We start from the raw sequence: 23,597 nt of genomic DNA, 5'->3' as shown, positions 1-23,597 counted from the left end.
AGCTGCACGGACCTCCTCCCGAGGCGTCTTCCGTTTCGCTGCCGACCGCTTTCCTGAAAATGGAAGACGGCGGCCGCGGCCCGCGCCCGGCTCCTGAGAGCCCCGCCGCCGCCTCTCCTGCCTCTGCCGCTCTGCCTGCCTCTGCCGGCTTCTGCCCGGCCCCCGGCCCCGGCGGGCCTCCCTGAGCCCCGGCACCCGGCACCGGCTGACGGCGGGGCGGACTCCCAGAGCGAGGCCCGGCGTCGGGCTGTCCGTCTCCCGCGGCCGCAGCCCCCGTTTCCCGAAAGGGAAACTTCCCACGAGGAAGTCGGCGCTGCCCGAGCGCGCGCGGCCCGAGGCGGCGCCTGGCCACGGCCGTTTGACGCTCGCGGTTTCCCACGGGCGGCGCGTGCGTCTCCGTGCGATCCCACGCCCTGCCCGAGACGGTGCTCGGCCGAGAAGCCCCCGCCGCGGGCCCGCGCTGGTGACGGCGCCGCGGGCTGCGGGTCCCGGGCTCGGGGGCAGCTGGCGAGGAGGAGGCGCAGCCACACGCACCTGTGGAAGGGGTTTCGCTGCCGCCCGCGCTGCGGATCCGGTTCGGCTGTGTCCCCACCCACGTGTGGAGGGAGGGCCTGGAGGGAGGCGATTGGATCTTGGGGTCAGTTTCCCCCAGGCTGTTCTCAGGATAGCGAGTGCTCAGGAGCGCCCGTGGCTGGAAGGTGGCGGGTTCCCCTTCTTCCTCTCTCCGTCTCTGTCTCTCTCCTGACGCCATGTCAGACCTGGGAACCAGGACTAACAGATTTCGCCTTCTGCCGTGATTGTAGTTTTCCAGAGGGCTCCCCAGCCATGATCTCAGCTCACTGCAGCTTCCACCTCCCAGGTTCAAGCGATTCTCCCAGCCTGCCGAGTATCTGGGATTGCAGGCAGCCACCACCACACCCAGCCAATTTTTGTAGTAGAGATAGGGTTTCACCATGTTACCCAGGCTGGTCTGGAACTGACCTCGGGTGATCCACCCGCCTCAGCCTCTCAAAGTACTGGGATTACGGGCGTGAGCCACCGCGCCCAACCAGATAGTGTCTTAATAGCAGCCTGAGATCGGACAAATGCTTGACGACCCTGGGATAAATCCTCTTGTTGTCCACACTTAATGTGTGAGGAAGTGAGGCACAGGGTGTTTAGACTGCCCAGAGCCTGCCAAGGAGCCAGGAGTTTTACCTTTTGCTGCCACATACCCCATCTCCTGGAGAGCAGTGGCCAGAAAAGGCTGTCTCGTGGACTGAGCTGAAGTCTGAGTCATCTGCTCCTTGCCAGCTGCTGGAGGAGCGCGCATTCTGGCCTGGGGCGGTCAGGAACTCCTGTACCCCTGCCCACCTCCTCTAGTTGCTGACATAGCCACAGCTCCCGAAGATGGCAGGTACTTGACAGATGTCTGCTGAATGAATGTTCTACTGAGGTACAGGGCTCCTCCTAGGAGCCAGGGTCAATTTCATGAGTGCAGAAGTCTGACAAAAGTCATGGTTTATGAAAAACATGTTTTTAGATGAATTATTGCCCTTGTTGCCCAGGCTGGAGGGCAATGGCATGATCTCGGCTCACTGCAACCTCTGCCTCGTGGGTTCGAGTGATTCTCCTGCTTCAGCCTCCTGAGTAGCTGGGATTACAGGCACCTGCCATCACACCCATCTAATTTTTGTATTTTTAGTAGAGACAGGGTTTCACCATGTTGGCCAGGCTGGTCTTAAACTCCTGACCTCAGGTGATCTGTCCACTTCGGCCTCCCAAAGTGCTGGGTTTACAGGTGTGAGCCACCACAACCGGCCAAAACATTTTTTTTTTTTTTTTTTGAGACGGAGTCTCGCACTGTTGCCCAGGCTGGAGTGCAGTGGTTCGGTCTCAGCTTACTGCAATCTCCGCCTCCTGGATTCAAGTGATTCTCCTGCGTCAGCCTCCCGAGTAGCTGGCACTACAGGCATGCACCACCACACCCAACTAATTTTTTTGTATTTTTAGTAGAGATGGAGCTTCACCATGCTGGCCAGGAGGGTCTCAATCTCCTGACCTCGTGATCTGCCCACCTCAGCCTCCCAAAGTGCTGGGACTACAAGCATGAGCCACTGTGCCTGGCTAAATTTTTTTTTTTTTTTTTGAGATGGAGTCTCACTGTCACTGGGGCTGGAGTGCAGTGGCGTGATCTTGGCTCACTGCAACCTCCCGCTCCCAGGTTCAAGCAGTTGTCCTGCCTCAGCTTCCTGAGTAGCTGGGATCACAGAAGCCCACCATCATACCCAACTAATTTTTTGTATTTTTAGTAGAGATGGGGTTTCACCATGTTGGCTGGGCTGGTCTTGAATGCCTGACCTCAGGTGATCCACCTACCTCAGCCCCCCAAAGTGCTGGGACTAAGGTGTGAGCCACCTGCCCCCACCAGTTTTTTTTAACTAGGGCGTGTGCACATGAAAAACATCTTTGAGGTAGGGAGGGGCAGCTGCATGGGGCAGGGGTGGTAGAGGCATGGCTGGGCCGTGCTGGGGTCCTGGGCTTCACGCTCAGGCCGGCCCCCTGCCCCCAGGATGTGCTCCTTATGACCTGGCACCACAAGACCACCGTCTTCATGGACGCCAGGGAGTCCAGCGCATGTTGGAGCTGAAGCACATTGTCACAGGCATCCTCAAGCGGCTGACAGGCAGCAACTGTACAAGGACAACCAAGTCTCAGGTGACGGCAAGACACCGGGCAAGCGTGGCGTTGCCAGCCAAGCAGCATGGGCACAGGCCCCTGCCACAGTGGGGATGGCCTTCCGGCAGAGGACACCTGTGAGCCCCTGTGGACTCAGAGGGCAGTGCCAGTGAAGAAGTGGTGCCGTGAGGGCACCCAGAGGCCATTCCCCCCAATTAAAGAGATTTGGAAAAAAGGAAAAGAAGAAAAACATCTTTGAAATGCCTGCTCATGCACTTTCTGCAGTTGACCTTGGTGAGAAGTCAAAATCTGCTTCAAGACCTGGGGCTCTATTGGGGCAAACAGTCGGTACAGCTGTTGTCTGTGCCTGTTAGCACACTGACAGTACAGCGATGGCGTGTGCCCGCTAGTGCACTGCCAGTACAACCATGGCCTGTGCCTGCTGGCACACTGTCAGTACAGCTGTTGTGTGTGCCTGCTAGCCTGTGCCCACTGGTGCGCTGAGAGTCAGTACAGCCGACAATCAGTGCCCGTTGTGTGTGCCCACTAGTGTGCGCCAGCTGTGCACAGCTACCGTGCTCCTGGCACTATGCCAGCGGCTTCCACACAGCTGGTCCCTGTGTTCCAGATGAGGACACAGGCTCAGAGAGGGTCTGGCCAGAGTCACAGTGAGTGTGAGGCACTGCAGTGCTCTGAGTCTGACTGGGCCGGTCCTACCCCACCCACATGAGAGGACTCTGGAGGTCCCAGACAGGGGTACTCCTCTTGCTCCCTAGCATCTGTGTGCCAGCACCTGGGGCTGGAGTCTGCCAGAAGGACACTGACTGTCTGCAGCTGCCACTGCAGTGGCCAACAGGGAGGACACGGCTGCATGGTGGTGGGCAGCTCTGTGTGCCTCTGCATTCTTCCTCCTCTTCCCAGGGCTGCGTTCCTAGGAATGGCCCAGGGGCTTGCTCTGTGCGTGTATTAGTTTGATAGAGACCACAAACTCAACAGCTTAAAACAACTCGGTTCTTACCTCCCAGTTTCTAGTATCCCAAGGCTGAAAGCAAGTGGGCTGAGTTCTTGTGTGGAGGCCCTGGAGTCAGACCTGCCTCCAGGCGCATCCTCTTCCGTGGCTGGGGGCAGTTCTCAGATCCTTGCCATGTGGCCCCTCGTCTCAACAACAGAACCTTCTTTGCTTTTACCCTTCCAACTTCTTCAGCCAGTCAGAGGAAACTGCTGTTAAAGTGCTCCTGTGATGGGGTCAGGGCCCACCTGATGACCCTCCTGTCCTAAGTGCCACCTCTGCGCCACATGGTGTCACATTCTCGGGCATCAAATCCACCAGACTCACAGTCCCAGCGACAGCCACTTGCATGCAGGGCCCGGGACTCTCCAGGCCACCCTGGGGTGTGGTGGCCTCGGGAGCCCCAACACATGCTGGAGCTGACACTTGCCCTGGCTTTCCCACTGCTGCGCCAGCCTCATCGCTCTGCAAGTCTCCTGGGGTTTGCCGGAGTTTTACTCCTGGCTCCATGACTCAGTTACTTGTAGGGCAAAGCACTTCTCCCAGCCTGGGCAGCTCCATCCCTGCAATGGAATGACACTCCATTTGTCTATCAGGCTTTCCCTTTGGGGGTTAGGAGGAGAGGGGAAAGCAGGAGAGCTTGTCCCCTACTCACTAAGCACACACAACCCTGGCGCCCCACCTCTCCATCTCCGGGGGACCGTGTCACTGTCTCATCTTACACCTGAGAAACAAAGGCCCAGGTGTTGAGACAGTGCCCTGGCCTTGGCCACAGCAAGTGAACCTCAGAGCCGGGAGGGTGGGAACCCACCCCTGTTTCACAGCAGAGCCTTTGTTCTGGCCTCACCCCTCCACGTTCACTCTTCTCTGCTCAGATCCTACCCATCCCTGGGCCCACGGGAGATGCCCCTTGGAGGCCTCCAGGCTGGCATCCACCCTGTGGCTGTGGCACCCTCTCCGATGGCAGCCACAGACCTAGACCCTGTTGGCACCAGCCCAGAATTGAGGGGCCTGGGTGCAGGGCTCTGCGGCCCCACCCTACGGGTGGGACCTCCCATCCTTCCTGGCCCCTGCCCCACCTGCCCTCTGGAACGGGGGCTCATCTCCACCCGACTCTCAGGCCTCACAAAGCCAAGTTCAGGAAGTAGCTGTCCTGCTGTGAGCAGTTGCAGGGAGGGCGTCTGGTTGCAGTCGGCACCCCCCTTCCCTCCTCCGCCCTTTCCCTCTGAGGGCTGCGGCCCCTTCCCAGCCAGGCGCTGGCTCTTCTGTCTCTTCCTGCCTCCCTCCCTCCTTCCCTCTCCCTCCCTCCTCTTCCCTCTCTCTCTCCTTCCCCCAACTCTCTCTCTCTCTCCCCCCCTCCCTCCTTCCTTCCCCCTCCCTCTCCTCTCTCCCTCCCTCCCTCTCCCTTTCCTCCTCTCTCCCCCGCCGCCGCGCCCGCCTCCCGCCCGCCGTCGCTCCGCCCTCCCCTCCCCGGCACTGCAGCACTCGCCCGCAGCAGCTCCGGCCGCCGCCCGCGCCTCTGCAGCCTCCGCAGGCCCCGCCGCCGCCAGCACCATGGCCAGCACCTTGTCGGGTAGGCGCCGGGGCCGGGGGCTTCCCGGGGCGGCGGGGGCCGAGCGGGGCCTCGTCTGGCTTCCTCCGAGGCCGGGGCCGGCTGCGGACGCCGGTTTCCCTCCTCCAACCCTGCGCAGGACGAGCCTGGGCCCGACCCGCCCGAGATGGGGGCCGCGCGCCCCAAGGCCAAGGGCAGGGGCTGCGGCGCGGGGGAGCGGCGCGGAGGGGCGCGGGGCGCGCTCGGGACCGGGACACCGGGCTTGGGGGCGCCTCGCCCCTTGGGGAGCCGCGTGCCACGCAGGGGGCGCCTGCCGCAGGGTGGCTCCGAGGCCCGGGCGTGGGCTCGTGACCGGGTGGGCGCGCTCGCCGTGTGCGGGCGGAGTCCCTGGGGCGTCGGCGATCCTAGATCTGGGTCTCACGGAGCCTTCGCGGGGAGGCGAAGAGAGGGTGGGACCCTCCGCCAAAGCCGCAGCCGGGACGGGCGCTGCCTGCGCCAGGGGAGCGCAGGGCTGGAGCGGGCGCGGAGGGAGGGGGGCCAGACGCGGAGCCCGGAGCGCGGGGACCGCGCCCGCCCCACACCGCGGCGGCCTCGGGGACCCCTCCCTTCGCGAGGCCCGGGCCCCCTGCTCTGGCCGGAAAAGCCACAGCCCTCTGCGCCGCGGGGCGTGGATGGGGGAGGGGCTGCTCCGTCCCCAAACCCTCCGGGAGGAGAGGGGACCCCCCGCCTTCGAAGGCGGCGCCCACCCCGTCCCTGGCCCGTCCCGCGCGAAGCTCAGCCGGAGGGGCGGGCGCAGAACCGGGGCGGGGCGGGGAGGATACTGGACCCAGGGGAGCTGCCAGCGACCCCGGGTGCGAGGACGCGAGGCCCGCCTCTCCCCGAAACGGTCTGCTGCTCCCAGAGGCCTTAGAACCGCCTTCGTTTCTTTGCTAGGCGTCCAGGAAGACGGGACGAAGGGCCCCCACCTCCTTCCCATCACCGCCTCTGCCCACGAACCGCACCCCCTCCTACCTCTTCTGCCCTGGGACCGGCGGCCGCGGCCGCGCTCCCGCTCCCTAGCTAACTGGTTCTCTCCCCCGAGCCCGACCCGACCCCGCCCCTCAGGCCCCACGGGCTGGGGGCGCCAGGTGACTTCAGCACCTGCCAGGAGGGGACCGTGTGTGTCACTGACCACATCTTCCCACCTGTTTGGGAGTGGTGTCCATCTGTGCTTCCTTCCTCGGCCTCCTCCCGGGCACCCCCAGGGATACTGGGGGCTCTCAGCAGAGGGGACTCCCCTCCTGCCCCTGAGGACAGCTCTGTCCTCTCGGGCTGCCTCCTGTCCTTTCCTGACAGCCTTTCCCTGATGGGGCCTCCCCCTGGGCTGGCTCCTGGGCTGAGCTGGGAAGGCGAGGCAGGTGGCTCGTCTGGCAGGTGGCTCCTCACACTTGCGGGCTCCGCTCACATTCTCCTGAACCCAGAGTCTGACCTTCTTGAGCTGTGTGGTCTTGTCCAAGCTGCATAACCTCTCAGGACCTGGGTCTCCTTATCTGGATGGAGGCGATGGCACCTCCCCTGGGGCTTGTTTTGAGGCTTCAATATTTCAGGAAAGGTGCTTGGCCACTTGCCTGGTAAGAGATGAATGCTCAGTGCCCACCAGGCAGTCTGACTGTGGCAGCCACATTTCTGTGGCTCCTGCCCCAGTAAAGGCTCCTGCCATGCTGGGCTCTTAGCACCATGAGAGGCAGCCTGGGTGACAGTGACTTCCATCTGCCCCCGGGGGAGCCAGCAGCAGCCTCCAGGGGTCAGAGGACATGGTGGTCCCCCTGCCCTCTCAGTTCCGGACAGACTCCCCACCTCCAGGAGCTCTTGACAGGAACTTACAGTCATGCCTAGGCTCATGACCCGGCTCTCATCTGGCATGCTGTGTGATGCTGGGTGGGACACTTGCCCTTTCTGAGCCTCCTTTCATCCTCTGTAGAAGTGAGGCTGATAGGCCAGGTGTTGTGGCTCACACCTGTAATCTCAGCACTTTGAGAGACCAAGGCAGGTGGATCACCTGAATCAAGAGTTCGAGAACAGCCTGGTCAACATGGTGAAACCCCATCTCTACTAAAAATACAAACTTAGCCAGGTGTAGTGGCACATGGCTGTGATCCCAGCTACTTGGGAGACTGAGGCAGGAGAATCACTTGAACCAGGGACACGGAGGTTGCAGTGAGCTGAGATTGTGCCACTGCACTCCACCCTGGGCAACAAGAGTGGAAACTCCTTCTAGAAAAGAAAAAAAAGCCAAGTGTGGTGGCTCATGGCTGTAATCCAAGCACTTTGGAGGCCAAGGCAGGCAGATCACCTGAGGTTGGGAGTTCAAGACCAGCCTGACCAAGATGGTGAAACCCTCTCTTTAAAAAAAAATAAATAAGCCGGGCGCGGTGGCTCAAGCCTGTAATCCCAGCACTTTGGGAGGCCGAGGCGGGTGGATCACAAGGTCAAGAGATAGAGACCATCCTGGTCGACATGGTGAAACCCCGTCTCTACTAAAAATCCAAAAAATTAGCTGGGCATGGTGGCGCGTGCCTGTAATCCCAGCTACTCAGGAGGCTGAGGCAGGAGAATTGCCTGAGCCCAGGAGGCGGAGGTTGCGGTGAGCCAAGATCGCGCCACTGCACTCCAGCCTGGGTAACAAGAGCGAAACTCCGTCTCAAAAAAAAACAAAAACAAAAACAAAAATACAAAAAACAAACTGGGTATGGTGGTGTGCACCTGTAATCCCAGCTACTCTGGAGGCTGAGGCAGGAGTCACTTGAACTGGGGAGGCAGAGGTTGCAGTGAGCTGAAAGGGCACCACTGCACTCCAACCTGGGTTACAGAGCGAGATCCATCTTTAAAAAGGGAGGGGTGGGGAGCAGTGCCTCTAGGCCATGGGTGGGGGGACTTCTCTGGCTCCAGCCGTGTCTGTGGAGAGGTGGTCTGGATGTATCTGGGTCTTGGCATCCTCCCTCTGCAACGAGAGGCAGAAGACTTGCTCTTTAAGCCTCACCAGCTCTGAAAATACTGGTCCAATGTCCTGCCTGGCCCCTGGTCAGCCCTGCCCCATGTGCAGGCTTCACCCTGCTTGCTGTCTCTGGCATTGGCCAATTCCTGACCTGCTGTTCTGCCACTTCCAAAGTGCCCTTCCTTCCTGCAGCCAGCCCACAGGACGGGGCCTCCCAGGGGAGGCTCCGTCCTGTGGGCGCCCGGTCGCACTTGCTCCTTGAAGGTCAGTCTCCTGGGGTAGAAGCTCCTCATGGGCCATCAGCTGGGAGAAGCCAAGCCAGGGGGTCTCCATGGCCATCAGATGCTGAGCCATGCCTGTGTTTGCAGCCACAGGACCCAGTTCCTCACCTTTCAGCTGGAGACACCTCACATGTCTCCTGGGCAGAGCCAAGACCCGTGAGAAGTCTGACCTGCGTGCCCACCCCGTCCCTTCTTTCCTGATGATGCAGGTGCTCACACCTGCCCCGAATTGCCGTTTCCTCCTGCTGAGGGGCAGTAGACTGGAAGGGGCTCCCTGGCGTTTGTCCTTCCTCTGTATGAGCCTGCAGCTCTTTTTTTCTGTGAAAAGTTCGGGCTCAAGGTGGACAGGGGTTTTGAGCAACTGTTAATCACGTTTTCTGACCTGTACAGTAAACACATTCAGGGGTTTGTTTTTTGTCTTGTTTTTTTTTTTTTTTTTTTTTTTTTTTGGACTCTTGCCCTTTTGCCCAGGCTGGAGTGCAATGGCACAATCTCAGCTCACTGCAACCTCTGCCTCCTGGGTTCAAGTGATTCTCCTGCCTCAGCCACTGGAGTAGCTGGGACGACAGGCACCCGCCACCACACCTGGCTAATTTTTTATTTTTAGCAGACACGGGGTTTTACCATGTTGGCCAGGCTGGTCTCAAACTCGGGACCTCAGGTGATCCACCTGCCTCGGCCTCCCAAAGTGCTGGGATTACAGGCCTGAGCCACCGCCTGTAATTTCTGATGTGTGATGAGGAAGGACAATCTGGATGCTGGGGGCCTGCAGTCTGTGACAGGGATCTGGGTGCCAGCAGGTTAGGTCTGCAGGGGCCACGTCCCTGCTTTCCTGTCCTCTCTCAGGACCTAGATGTGTTCTGCCCCAACCCCAACTCCCTCTTGCTCTCTCCCTCCCCCGCCCTCCTGAGCACAGGGCTGGCCACCTCCTCAGCTCCTACAAATGTCCCCCATGTCTCCTGATCTGCTGCTGTGGACCAGGTGACTGGCACACCCTCTAACCCCACATCACATGTCCTGGGATATACCCTTCTTCCTCCTTTTTAAAATTAAATTTTAATAGGCTGGGCACTGTGGCTTACACCTATAATTCTGATGCTTTGAGAGGCTGAGATGGGAGGATCCCTTGAGGCCAGGAGTTCAAGACTAGCCTGGGCAACAGAGCGAGACCATATCACTACAAAGTATTTAAAAAAAAAAAAGAAGAAGCTGGTGTGGTGGTGTGCACCCGTAATCCCAGCTACTGAGGTGGGAGGATTACTTGAGCCCAGAAGTTCGAGGCTGCAGTGAACTACGGCTGCACCACTGTACTCCGGCATGGGCAACAGAGCACAATCCTGTCTCTAAAAAATAAAATAGGCCGGGCGTGGTGGCTCACACCTGTAATCCCAGCACTTTTGGAGGCCGAGCTGGATGGATCACCTGAGGTCAGGAGTTTAAGACTAGCCTGGCCTACATGATGAAACCCTGTCTCTACAAAAATACAAAAATTAGCCAGGCATGACGGTGTGTGCCTGTAATCCCAGTACTCAGGAGGCTGAGGTGGGAGAATCGCTTGAACCTGGGAGGCGGAGTTTGCAGTGAGTTGAGATCGTGCCATTGCACTCCAGCCTGGGCAACAGAGAGATCCTCCGTCTCAATAATAATAATTAATAATAATGAAAAATAAGATAGGCTGGGTGTGGTGGCTTACACCTATAATCCCAGCACTTTGGGAGGCCAGGAGATCAAGACTATCCCGGCCAACATAGTGAAAACCCGTCTCTACCAAAAATACATAAATTAGCCAGGTGTGGTGATGGCACCTGTAGTCCCAGTTGCTCGGGAGGCTGAGGCAGGAGAATCGCTTGAACCTGGAAGGCAGAGGTTGCAGTGAGCCGAGATTGTGCCACTGCTCTCCAGCCTGGCGACAGACTGAGACTCCATCTCAAAATAAAATAAAATAAAATTAGTAGAATTAGCTTTTAATAACACAAAAAATATATGAACGGATTTTGCACGTGAAAAAATAAAATCTGACAAGTCAGGTCAAAGTCCCTTGTGAGGCTCCCCTACCTGCTCCCCTCCCCGCACCCAAGACAATAACCAAGACAGGTGGTTTGTCTGGCTTCTCAGCTCAAAGGCTCTGTCCTTCCCCCAAAGGCTCTCGGGTGGGCCTGCCCACCTTGGGATTCCTTTCTGCTCCTTCTTGCACCCTCTTGGGCTTTGTGCTGCTCTGTCTAGAAAAGTATAGGTCACTAGGAAATTTAGGTCAGGACAGGCCATTATCTGCACTGGTTACAGGAAGACCCAGCTCACTGTGAAAGGCTAGATTATGTCTGCCCTGTATCCTGTTTTGTTTTTTTGAGACACGGTGTTTTTCTCTTGTTGCCCAGGCTGGAGTGCAATGGCGCAATCTGACCTCACTACAACTTCCACTTACTAGGTTAAAGCAATTCTGCTGCCTCAGCCTCCTGAGTAGCTGGGATTACAGGCATGCGCCACCACACCTGGCTAATTTTGTATTTTCAGTAGTGACAGGGTTTCTCCATGTTGGTCAGGCTAGTCTTGAATGCTCAACCTCAGGTGATCCACCTGCCTTGGCCTCCCAAAATGCTGGGATTACAGGCCTGAGCCACCTCGCCCAGCCGCTTTGTTCTGTTTCTCTCTCTCTCTTTTTTTTAATGATGGGGTTTCACCATTATGGCCAGGCTGGTCTTGAACTCCTGACCTCAGGTGATCCATCCACCTCAGCCTCCCAAAGTGCTAGGATTACAGGTGCGAGCCACTGCTCCCGGCCCGTTCTGTTTCTCTAACACCAATGGTTTTCTCAGTTTTATGGCAACTCCATTTAAAACATTGTAATGGGTGAGACTTAATCAAAAAGCTTCTTGTCCACATTCCTGTCTGCTCCCTTGCAGGATGTGTGTGGGCAGCTGTGCTGCCTTTTCCTTCAGGGAAGCTGGACTCCCTCTCCTGGACCCACACCTGCTTCTGAGGCCAGGGAGTCAGGGGCATGGGCCTCAGAGCCTCCTCATCTTTGGGATCTGCTGCAGTGGTGGGAAGAACACAGACCACCGGGGATTGCACTTTGAGGACTGCCAGCTGTGTCACCCCAATACCCCGGGCTCCAGGGTTGTTCCTGGTGAATGGGGTGACTGTATTGGACTCAGAGGATTTTTTCTTTTTTGAGATGAAGTTTCACTCTTGTTGTCCAGGCTGGAGTGCAATGGCGAGATCTCAGCTCACCGCAACCTCCGCCTCCTGGGTTCAAGCAATTCTCCTGCCTCAGCCTCCTGAGTAGCTGAGACTATAGGCACGAGCCACTACGCCCAGCTAATTATTGTATTTTTAGTAGAGACGGGATTTCACTATGTTGGCCAGGATGGTCTCCATCTATTGACCTCATGATCCGCCCGTCTTGGCCTCCCAAAGTGCTGGGATTACAGGTGTGAGCCAGCGTGCCCAGCCCAGATTTTTCTTTTTTTTTTTTTAAGACAGAGTCTCACTTTGTCATGCAGGCTGGGGTGCAGTGGCACTATCTCGGCTCACTGCAACCTCCACCTCCTGGGTTCAATAGATTCTCCTGCCTCAGCCTCCCAAGTAGCTGGGATTATAGGTGGACACTACATGCCTGGATAATTTTTGTATTTTTAGTAGAGATGGGATTTCATCATGTTGGCCAGGCTCATCCCGAGCTCCTGACCTCGGCCTCCCAAAGTGCTGGGCTGGCAGGCATGAGCCACCAGCCCAGCCGAGAGGCTTGCTGAGCACTAGTGAGAAAGTGGGCCAGTGTGTCTGCTTAGCAGTGAGGCACGCTCTGAATAGCCCGAAAGAGATAAATTATTTTCACTGTGAGAGGAGGCGCCACCTTCCCCTTGCCCTGACAGGGCGCAGGGCCACAGGAGCCCAGCTTACTTCTGGTTTTGGTTGGGCAGCAGGCACACTGGCTGGTGGGCACTTGATTGACCTGTGGTGCTGAACGGACAGCTCCCTTTGCTCTTGGTGGCATCAGTGGCCCAAGCCCAGCCCTAGATGGGCAGAGAGCATGTGCCTGGTGAGGGCCTAGTTTCATCTCAGGGTGGTCACACGATCATCAGGAAGGAGAAAGGAGGGTCTGAGGGCTTCTTCCAGGTTTACAGTCCAAGAAAGTGCCGCCCACAGATGGTCTGCATCTGTGCTGGTCCCGTCAGGAGCCCATGTTGTCTGCCTGAGCTGGTGAGGGCACGGGAAGCAGGAGGAGGGGAGAGGGAAATAGCGGGGCAGAGGGAGCTAAGGGTCAGAGAAACACACAGTGGCATGGAATCGAAGAAAGACGTGCTCAGAGAGAAAGACACAGTGACAAGGAATTGCACGAGCTCAGAGACAAAGACAGAGTCAGTGTCTATCCCCGGAGACACAGAGAAATACAAAGACAGTGACAGAGTCAGACAGACAGAAGGTAAACAGACCCAGACAGAGGCAGCGACGTTGTCAGATTGGGTGGGTACCTGAGACTGAGTGGTTTGTCGGCGGCAGGAACTTGTCTCCTACAGCTCTGGAGGCCAGGAAGTACAGGATCAAGGTGCCAGCAGATTCGGTGCCTGGAGAGGTCTTGCCTCCTGGTACCTAGGCGGCATCTTCTGGCTGTGTCCTCATGTGATGGGAGGGTGATGGAGGTCTCTGGGGTCTCTCTGGGGCCACTCAGGAGGGCTGTACCCTCATGACCTAACTCCCTCCCAATGCCCCACCTCTTCATACCGGCACCTTGGGGTTAGGATTTCAACATATGAATTTTTCGGAACGCAAACATCTGATCACAGCAGGCAGGGAGAAAGACAGAGGAACAAGTCAGTGTGGAAGACGAGACAGACATTAATAACAAGAGAGAGGAAACGGGGGCAGAAGCAGAGGGCAGGGTACACCACTGAGACAGAGCCAGCGCCTCTGGGCGAGAGTGGGAGGAGGGACGAAGGGGCCGCGGCGTGGAGACACACGAGAGCGTGCTGGGCTGGCCTGTGTCTCAGGCAGCCAGAGGCAGCCGTGGGGAGGGAAAACGTGAGCCCAGGTGGGCAAGCCTCAGCGGCGCTTGCTCAGCCCAGCCTCGTGCCCACAGCCTACAAGGAGAAGATGAAGGAGCTGTCGGTGCTGTCTCTCATCTGCTCCTGCTTCTACACACAGCCGCACCCCAACACCGTCTACCAGTATGGGGGTGAGTGCCCGGCTGCCGCCCGCCCTGCCCTGCGGTGCCTGCCCACCTGGACTTTTCCCCTACCTCCCTCGGTGCCCGAACTCCCGGCCTGGCTGGCTTCTGGAGAGGGAGGTTCTGGGGGGACGGGGCCCTCCTGGGGGCATTCCGGTGGGAGCGGCCACCCGCTTTCACCCAGCCCTGTGGTTGGATGTGTGCCGGGAGCTTCCCGCTCAGCCCGCGCCACGCTCCAGCGGCGCCTCTGACGCTCCACTCTGGTCTTGCCCTGCAGACATGGAGGTGAAGCAGCTGGACAAGCGGGCCTCTGGCCAGAGCTTCGAGGTCATCCTCAAGTCCCCTTCCGACCTGTCCCCGGAGAGCCCTATGCTCTCCTCCCCACCCAAGAAGAAGGACGCCTCCCTGGAGGAGCTGCAAAAGCGGCTGGAGGCAGCTGAGGAGCGGAGGAAGGCAAGGAGTCCTTCCCCCACCCCTCCGCGTTCCGACGGAGGAGGCCATGGGCACAGGGCCTGCAAGAGCAGCGTGCTCCGGCCGGGCTTGGCCAGAGGCTCGGCCTGGGGCGGGAGGGGCTGGCTCCCTCAGCCTCTTCCTGAGAGAGAAGCATGGGATGGGGAGAGGCTGGGCGCGGTGACTCACACCTGTAATCCCAGCACTTTGGGAGGCTGAGGCAGGTGGATCATGAGGTCGGGACTTTGAGGCCAGCCTAACCAACATGGTGAAACCCAGTCTCTACTAAAAATACAACAATTAGATGGGCGTGGTGGCGCGTGCCTGTAATCCCATCTACCAGGGAGGCCGAGGCAGGGGAATTGCTTAAACCCAGGAGGCGGAGGACGCAGTGAGCTGAGATCGCGCGCTGCACTCCAGCCTGGGCCAGGACCGCGGGAGCGCGGGAGCGCGTGCGGGGGCAGCGGAGGGTGGGGCAGCGGAGGGAGGGGCAGCGGAGGGAGGGGCAGCGGAGGGTGGGGCAGCGGAGGGAGGGGCAGCGGAGGGTGGGGCAGCGGAGGGTGGGGCAGCGGAGGGAGGGGCAGCGGAGGGAGGGGCAGCGGAGGGTGGGGCAGCGGAGGGAGGGGCAGCGGAGGGTGGGGCAGCGGAGGGTGGGGCAGCGGAGGGAGGGGCAGCGGAGGGAGGGGCAGCGGAGGGTGGGGCAGCGGAGGGTGGGGCAGCGGAGGGAGGGGCAGCGGAGGGTGGGGCAGCGGAGGGAGGGGCAGCGGAGGGAGGGGCAGCGGAGGGTGGGGCAGCGGAGGGTGGGGCAGCGGAGGGAGGGGCAGCGGAGGGGGCGGGGCCGGTGGGGGCGGGGCGGGGCCGAGGAGGGCGGGGCAGGCCCTGGGCAGCGGAGCGGGACCCTCTGGCCGGGCGCAGTCCACAGGCCGGATGGCGAGCGAGGGTTCCCAGGACAGCGCCCGGGTGTGGGTAGGTGGAGGCGCCAGGTGAGGCGGGCGGGCTCTAGGCTGGAGGCGGAGAGCAGGGAGGCGGGAGGCGGGAGGCGGGCCGGGCAGGGCCCGGGGTCCCCGCTCACGCGCGCCCGCCTGCCCTGCACAGACGCAGGAGGCGCAGGTGCTGAAGCAGCTGGCGGAGCGGCGCGAGCACGAGCGCGAGGTGCTGCACAAGGCGCTGGAGGAGAACAACAACTTCAGCCGCCAGGCGGAGGAGAAGCTCAACTACAAGATGGAACTCAGCAAGGAGATCCGCGAGGCGCACCTGGCCGCACTGCGCGAGCGGCTGCGCGAGAAGGTGCGGGGCGCGGCGGGGTTCGGAGCGGACAGGGGGCGGGGCGGAGTTCGGGGAGGCGGGGCTCGGAGCGGACAGGGGGCGGGGCGGAGCTCGGGGAGGCGGGGCTCGGAGCGGACAGGGGGCGGGGCGGAGCTCGGAGGGGCGGGGCGGAGCGCGGGGAGGCGGGGCTCGGAGCGGACAGAGGGCGGGGCGGAACTCCGAGAGGCGTGGTTCGGAGCGGACAGGGGGCGGTGCGGTGCCCAGAGAGGCGGGGTTCGGAGCGAACAGAGGGCGGGGCGGAACTCCGAGAGGCGTGGTTCGGAGCGGACAGGGGGCGGGGCGGTGCCCGGAGAGGCGGGGTTCGGAGCGCACAGGGGGCGCGGCGGAGCTCGGAGGGGCGGGGCGGAGCTCGGAGAGGCGGGGTTCGGTGCGGACAGGGGGCGGGGCGGTGCCCGGAGAGGCGGGGTTCGGAGCGCACAGGGGGCGCGGCGGAGCTCGGAGGGGCGGGGCGGAGCTCGGAGAGGCGGGGTTCGGAGCGGACAGGGGGCGGGGCGGAGCTCGCAGGGGCGGGGCGGATCCCGGAGAGGCGGGGTTCGGAGCGCTCAGGGGGCGCGGCGGAGCTCGGAGGGGCGGGGTGGAGCGCGGAGAGGCGGGGTTCGGAGCGGACGGGGGTGGGGCGCAGCTTGTGGGGCGGGGTTCGCAGCTGACAGAGGGCGGGGCTGAACTCGGAGAGGCTAGGCGGAGCTCCGAGGGGCGTGGCTCTGAGCGGACGGGGGCGGGGCGGGGCTAGTAGCAAACAGGGGTGGGGCACTGGGCCCGACGGAGCTCGGAGGGGCGCGGAGCACGGCCCGGGACCCTGAGGCGATGCGCTGGGTTGGGGTTCGGGGGCCCATCGCGTGCTTACTGGGCGTCTCTAGCCGCATTCGAAGCACGCCCAGGGTCCGGGCCGCAGTACCAGATGGGTGAAATTCATGAAGCCGGAAGTGCTCTAGAGGAGGCTCGGCCCGGGCCAGTTCCCCGGATCCCGTCTTGGGCCCCGGCCCGGCTCTCGGCCTCCCGGGCGCTCCCGCACCCTCGACTGTGGGTCTTGCCGGAGCCGCCCCAGCCACCCGCCCCTGTCCCGCAGGAGCTGCACGCCGCCGAGGTGCGCAGGAACAAGGAGCAGCGGGAGGAGATGTCGGGCTAAGGATCCCCACGCGCGGCGCCCGGGTCCTGCGACAGAACACGTCGGTTTTGGTTTTGTTTCGTTCACCTCTGTCTAGATGCAACTTTTGTTCCTGCGTCCCCCACCCCCACCCCCGTCCCAGCTTCACGCTTCTCTTCCGCACTCAGCCGCCCGCCTTGTCCTCGTGATGAGTCGCTGACCACGGCTTGCCCTGCAGGAGCCGCCGGCCGTGAGACGCTGCCTCTCCGTGCAGACACCAGGCCGGTCGCCGCTGGGTCCCCCGGGGGCTCCGTGGCAGATGTGGTGGTGACCGTGGTCAACCCAGGGCGTGGGATCGCGGGTCCTTGCCCTGGGCTGTCTGGTCAGCATGTGCAGGTCAGGGCAGGTCCTCTGAGCCAGCGCCCCTGGCCAACAGGCGAGGCTACAGCACCTGCCGTCTTTCCATGGGGGAGGGGTGGTGGGGAGGGAGTGATGGTGCCTGGGAGCCTGCGTGGGCAGTGGAGCGTGTGGAACTGGCAGGTGGGTGGGTGGGGGCTGCAGTTCTCCTTAAGTGGTTGTACGGGGGGTGGGGGGGTCCTCTGAGTCCTGGCCTGAGGTGGACACCCCAGGCCTTCCTGGAAGCCTGCACTGGGGGCCCCGCCTGAGTCTGCTGGGGAGTGGGCATTCTCTGCCAGGGACCCATGAGCAGGCTGCCATTGTCTAGAGGGTTGTGGGCAGCATGGGCAGTCACCCACTCAGAAGTGCAAGAGTTCCAGAGAGCCCCTGGTCCAGGAACCTGTATGGAACAGCCCCTCCCCTCCCCACCAGGGCTTTGCAGATGCCTTTGAAAGACCCCTCCTTAGAGCCCTTTGGAGTGCAGCTCCCTCCCATGCCCTCTGCCCTAGTAGACACCGCTCCTGGCCATGGGGCTTTTAGGCTCTCCTTAGGTCACGGGGAAGTGGCAGCCACAAGTCCTCCTCAGGGAGCCCCAAGGGGGATTTTGTGGGACCACTGCCCACAGATCCAGGCATTGGAAGAGCAGTGGGTGAGATTCCTCAGCCACCCCCCCACCCTCCCCACTCAGCACCCAGAGCACGTTGGGGCTTGAGGCCTGGCTCTAGGCCTCTCCTAGCCATGCCTTCTGGGCTGGGTTCCTTCTCTCCCTTGGATGCCCAGTGCTGACCTTGGAGGATGGTCAGCTGGAGGACCGGGGTGGGGGGGGCTGTCTTTTGTCACTGTAGTATCCCCCACTTCTCCACGGAAGCCTCATCCCAAAGCTGCTGCCCGGCCACTTGCCATAAAATGTGAAGGGGCAGCTGAGTTATCTTAGGACCCAGAGCCAGGGCCCTCAGCTTCCATCCTGCGGGAGGCCTTGGCCGGGGCACTGCCAGCCTTCCAGGCCCACACTAGGGAGCATGGGAGGATCCTGACCCCTGCAGGGCTCAGGGGTCAGCAGGGACCCATTGTCCCATCTCCCTCTCCCCACTGAGACAGCCACAGAGGGAGCAGCCAGCGGGGTGGGAACCTACGGCTGCCCACATGTGGCTTTTGTGGGACTCAGAAAGGGAAGCGGAACTGAGGGCTGGGATTCTCCTTACAGTGGCAGCTCTCATAGCGAAAGCCTAGTGTAATATGCACCCATCTCATCCACGTAGTAAAGTGAACTTAAAAATTAAATCAAATGTACAATTAAATAAAAAAAACCTGTGTGTTTAAGACCGGGTCGAACTGTCTGCGTGTGTCCTGCGTCTGTGGGGCCGAGGAGGGGCTGCGGGCTCCCTGTCTGGGAGTGAGTTTCTGCTCTGTAACTCCAGACTGAAGCTGCTTGCAAATCTTATTTTATCACCATGATTTTGAATTGTTCTAGTGACAATGGTGATTCTAAGATGTAAGCATGTAAACCACACACAAGTCCACTTGCCTCTCTGGAATCCAAGGGGTGAGTTGGCGGGGTGGGGTGGAGCAGGGCCCTCTGCTGTGGGTGGGGCCGCCTGAGACCTCCTTGCCCTCCCTCAGGACTGAGCCCTCCTCTGGAGCTTCCTGTTGTTCAGGACTCTGTGGCCCAGACGCTGCCCAGGAGGAAAGGGCAGGGCCTCCTGCGTCTGCTCTGAGGCTGGAGCCTCAAGGCTGTGGACTTCCTGACACGGGGTGGCTGCTGCTACGACACCCCTGGAGCTGCACCCCACTGTTCTGTGGACTCACCCCATTCACTCCCTTCTCTCCTGGACGGGAAGAATACATTCTGGGCTGGGCTCCAAGGCTCACACCTATAATCCCAGCACTTTGGGACGCCAAGGTCAGGAGTTTGAGACCAGCCTGACCAATACGGTGAAACCCCATCTCTACTAAAAATATAAAACTAGCCGTGTGTGGTGGCGTGTGCCCGTAGTCCCAGCTACTCTGGAGGCTGAGGCAGGAGAATCTCTGGAACATGGGAGGCAAAGGCTGCAGTGAGCTGAGATTGTGCCATTGCACTCCAGCCTGGGTGACAGAGTGAGACTCTGACTGGTGGTGGACATGCCTGCCCCACCAAACAGCCAGGGGGCCCCCTGCCAGGAGTAAGGTATTTGTCGTGGATGTCTAAACTTTCTGTGCTGACGCTGTGCCCTGGAAGGTATCTGCTCCCCAGAGACCAAGAGACCCAGCTTCCCCCTCTCCCAAGGCAGTCCTGGTGGCATTCCTGGGCTTGAAGGAGCTCTTGCTTGTGGGTAACACCCCCCCACCATGGGCACCGAGGAAGGAGAACTGTCCAGACCCCAGGCACAACCAGTGCCTGAAGAATATCTTAGTTTATAGTGTTATTGCTCAGCTGTTTCCTTTATATAATCCTGCATATATAATCATATATTAGTTTATAGAATTAGTGCTTGAAGTATAACTTACAGTTTACATATATCTAGTTTATATAATCATACTTAATATTTATATCTGCTTAGTTCCATATAATCTTTCTATATAATCATACAGGTATTGTAGTCGGAGCTGTACTGACACATTCAGTGCTGATTTGTAGAATCCTCCTATATAACCATACAGTAGTTCGTAGTAGGAGGAATGCCTACAGCAGTCACAGAACAGAAGCAGCACATGGGAAAACAACCAGACCAGGACGAGAACCCAAGACACAGGCGGCGGTGGCCCTGCCTGAAAGGGCACACGCTGTATGGCAGGCTTGGAGCAGGAGCCTCTCCTCCCGATAAAGGAGCTGTAGCACCTTGCATCCAGTTCCTGTGGAAAGTCGGCCTCAGACCTGAGATCCTGGAAGTAACCGAGGGAGAAGAACCCTCTGGTGTGACCAGTCACGGCGGCCGGACACCCTGTCAGTCTTTTCTCGCTTCTGTGCTAGCTCAAATCATCCTCCCATAAATATCCTAAGAGAAGAGCACACGTCTGCCAGCTCCCACTGCACTGGCTTACGGTATCCTTCTATTAGAAACCCTTTGAAGTCTCCAGCCCCCAGATAAGAAGTGTTGCGCACGACACCTGCTGCACACAGCCCATCTCCTTGCCTCGGTGACCTAATGGGGGTGGACCCCTTTTCTGTACATGACTGTCTACTATTGCACATGACACAGCCACCTACTGCGCACAGCCCACCTCTCTGCCCAGGTGACATATGAGGTGGCCCCCTCACTTGTAACTCACGTGATTATGTATGCCCTGTCACTAAGCCTATAGATGATGACCTCACGCATGACCTTGCCCCCTGCTTGTACCCAATAAACACAGATGCTCTGTGGCATCTGGGGCCGCCGCTGCTCTCCACTCACAGGTGGTGTGGACCCCGAGTCCGGATGCTCTTCCCCAGTTCTGCAGTGTCCTCTTTACTGCTTGGATTCTGCACCTCAGCACAGCATAAGGGACACCCCATGACCCTGTGGGGCCTCCACAGCCCTACCCTTACTATCACCTCTCCTTCAGTCCAGGGAGAGGCGGGCAAGTCCGGACCTAGGACTCAGCTGGGGGAGACCCGGAGACGAGAACTCTGCAGGGCAGAAGAGCATAGCAGGGAGAAAAAGCAAAGACATTTGAAGAATTTTTATCCAGCACGCCTGTATCCTGGGCACACAGACACGTGGGCCCTGGCCTCCCACAGCCCAGGGGCCTGGCAAGGCACTGAGGGGCAGATGGAGTTTGTGACAGTCACGATGTGGAGCCTCTGGCATCAGATGGGGGCAGGGACTACTTCACAAACTGATCACTTTTCCACGAAGAAAAGGAAAGGCAGGCTCCTCCTGGGAGGCCAGACAGAGCTGTTTGGTGACCTGCTGCGCAGGAGGAACCACCGCTTAATTAACAACGAACACTGCCGGTCAGTTCCCGGAAGTCAGGAGGACAAAAGCTCCCGAAGTCAGGAGGACAAAAGCTGGGCGATTCTGGCTTGGTGTCCCTCATGACAAGGACATTGGCGGGGGCCCTGGCCATCTGAAGGCTGGCAGGGTCTGGGGCATCTCCTTCCGAGAAGGCTCCCTCCCGAGGCTGTAGGCAGGGGCTTCCATTCCTCACCACATGGATGATCCAGGGCTGCCTGAGTGCCCTGGAAACATGGAGCTGGATCCCCTAGAGCCAACGAATGGCGGGGGGGAGGGGGAGTGGGGGGACGGGGGGAGGAAAAAGCTGGTGTGGGGAGCCACGAAATTTCTGCTGTTAGAAGTGAGTCAGGCCGGGCGCGGTGGCTCAAGCCTGTAATCCCAGCACTTTGGGAGGCCGAGGCGGGTGGATCACGAGGTCGAGAGATCGAGACCATCCTGGTGAACACGGTGAAACCCCGTCTCTACTAAAAATACAAAAACTAGCTGGGCGCGGTGGCACGTGCCTGTAATCCCAGCTACTCAGGAGGCTGAGGCAGGAGAATTGCCTGAGCCCAGGAGGCGGAGGTTGCAGTGAGCCGAGATCGCGCCATTGCACTCCAGCCTGGGTAACAAGAGCGAAACTCCGTCTCAAAAAAAAAAAAAAAGAAGTGAGTCACTGGGAGGGCTCACGCTTCAGAGGGAGTTCGGCTGTGCCTTTGAGGTGAAGAATGTTAAAGAATTTGTGAACACATTTCTTATTTAGAGATGGAGTCTCGCTCTGTTGCCCAGGCTGGAGAGCAGTGGTGCAGTCTCAGCTCCCTGCAACCTCTGCCTCCTGGGTTTAAACAATTATCCTGCCTCAGTCTCCCAAGTAGCTGGAGTTACAGGTGTGAGCCACTGTGCCCAGCCTGTCCATGAACGTATTTTAAAACTACCTCAGACACTGTTTAGAGTGACTGCTATGATCCGAACATGTCCCCTCTGAAGTTTCTGTGTTGGAAACTTATCTGCAGCACAGCCCTGTTCTGCTCTACTAAAAGGGCTCCTGGGAGCAGGCTCTCTCTCTCCAACCACGTGAGGACATGGTGGTCAAGGCGCCATCGTGGATGCAGAGACCAGGCCCTGACCTGATGGCCTCTTGATCTTGGACTTCCCAGCGTCCAGAACTTTGAGGAAATAGATTACCCAGTTCTGTATAAATTACCCAGTCTGTGGTACTCTGTTATAGCAGCACGAAACAGGCCAAGATAGTGACCCTGCATGTTTGGACACAGCTGGTGCTTGCTAGGTGTCTGGGGCAGCAGTGGGTGCCCCCAAAACAGGGGTGTCCAGCGGAGCAGGTGAGGATGCGGCACGAGCAGAGTCCTGACTCAACCAGGCCCCCCTGCCTGCCGCGCACACGTCAGGTGGTCGAAGGCGCAGCTGTGCAGAAGTGAGCTCGGAAAAGCTGCTGCAAACCACAAGGGCTCTCCTTTTGCTGAAGGAAAACCATTTTCATGTTCCACAGTTGCTTAGTTTCCTGGCACTGCTGTAAGAAGTACCACAGATGAAGTGGCTTCAAACAACAGAAACTCAGCGGGTGCAGCGGCCACAGTTGTGATCCCAGCATTTTGTGAGGCCAAGGCGGGAGCATTGCTTGAGCCCAGGAGTTTGAGACCAGTCTGGGCAACATGGTGAAACCCCATCTCCACAAAAAATACAAATATTAGCCAGGCGTGGTGGCGCTCAGCTGTAGTCCCAGCCCCTCTGGAGGCTGAGGTGGGAGGGTCGTGTAAGCCCAGGAATTTGAGACTGTAGTGAGCCATGACTGCCACGGCAGTCCAGCCTGGGAGACACAGTGGGGCCGGTCTCAACAAACAATAAACTTGTACTTCTCGTCACTAAAACTTTGTGTGTATAGCATAGTTTATTATTTTCAAAACACTTTAAAATGTTTTTTAATCTTCATAATGTCCACTCCGGGAAAAACAGGATAGGCATTATTACACTAGCCTTTTTTTCTTGTTACAAATATAAGACATGTTCATTGAATCACTGCAAAACACAAGGATTACCGGGTGTGGTGGCTCAGGACTGCATTCCCAGCACTTTGGGAGGCCGAGGCAGGCGGATCACAAGGTCAGGAGTTTGAGACCAGCCTGACCAACATGGTGAAACCTCATTTCTACTAAAAATACAAAAAATTAGCCCAGCATGGTGGCACACAGCTGTAATCCCAGTTACTTGGGAGGCTGAGGCAGGAGAATCGCTTGAACCTGGGAGGCAGAGGTTGCAGTAGGCCAAAATTGTGCCACTGCACTCCAGCCTGGGTGACAGAGTGAGACTCCCATCTCAAAAAAAAAATCACAAAACAACAAAAAACAACCCCACAAGGAAAAGAGGCTGGGCACGGTGGCTGAGGCCTGTAATCTCAGCACTTTGGGAGGCCATGAGGCAGGCGTATCACCTGAGGTCAAAAGTTCAAAACCAGCCTGACCAACTTGGTGAAACCCCATCTCTACTAAAAATATAAACTTTGCTGGGCCTGGTGGCACATGGCTGCAATCCCAGCTATTCAGGAGGCTGAGACAGGCAGAGGTTGCAGTGAGCCAAGATCTCACCACTGCACTCCAGCCTGGGTGATGAGAGTGAAACTCCATCTAAAAACATTAAAAAAAAGAGAAACGGGCCGGGCGCGGTGGCTCAAGCCTGTAATCCCAGCACTTTGGGAGGCCGAGGCGGGTGGATCACGAGGTCGAGAGATCGAGACCATCCTGGTCAACATGGTGAAACCCCATCTCTACTAAAAATACAAAAAATTAGCTGGGCAT

The 23,597-nt window shown here is 59.1% G+C and overlaps 1 protein-coding gene across 1 annotated transcript; it reads left to right on the top strand.

Annotated features, from left to right (window-relative positions):
* The first annotated feature begins 5,112 nt into the window (after window positions 1-5,112).
* STMN3 (stathmin 3) lies at window positions 5,113-18,211 on the top strand. Its single transcript, XM_039479517.2, has 5 exons — window positions 5,113-5,240; window positions 13,549-13,644; window positions 13,913-14,088; window positions 15,181-15,372; window positions 16,478-18,211. The coding sequence occupies exons 1-5, from the start codon at window positions 5,222-5,224 to the stop codon at window positions 16,535-16,537; spliced, it is 543 nt and encodes a 180-aa protein (XP_039335451.1). The 5' UTR covers window positions 5,113-5,221; the 3' UTR covers window positions 16,538-18,211.
* Window positions 18,212-23,597: the final 5,386 nt, after the last annotated feature.

Source organism: Saimiri boliviensis, chromosome 9 (assembly GCF_048565385.1).
Source record: "Saimiri boliviensis isolate mSaiBol1 chromosome 9, mSaiBol1.pri, whole genome shotgun sequence".
NCBI classification, from domain to species: domain Eukaryota; kingdom Metazoa; phylum Chordata; class Mammalia; order Primates; family Cebidae; genus Saimiri; species Saimiri boliviensis.
This window is presented reverse-complemented; position numbering and strand designations above follow the sequence as displayed.

What these genes read in the sequence shown, in the direction of transcription:
- STMN3 (XM_039479517.2), top strand. An exon ending in CACCGTCTACCAGTATGGGG is followed by an intron (nt 13,645 to 13,912) that starts GTGAGTGCCCGG and finishes CTTGCCCTGCAG; the next exon opens with ACATGGAGGTGAAGCAGCTG. An exon ending in CAGCTGAGGAGCGGAGGAAG is followed by an intron (nt 14,089 to 15,180) that starts GCAAGGAGTCCT and finishes TGCCCTGCACAG; the next exon opens with ACGCAGGAGGCGCAGGTGCT.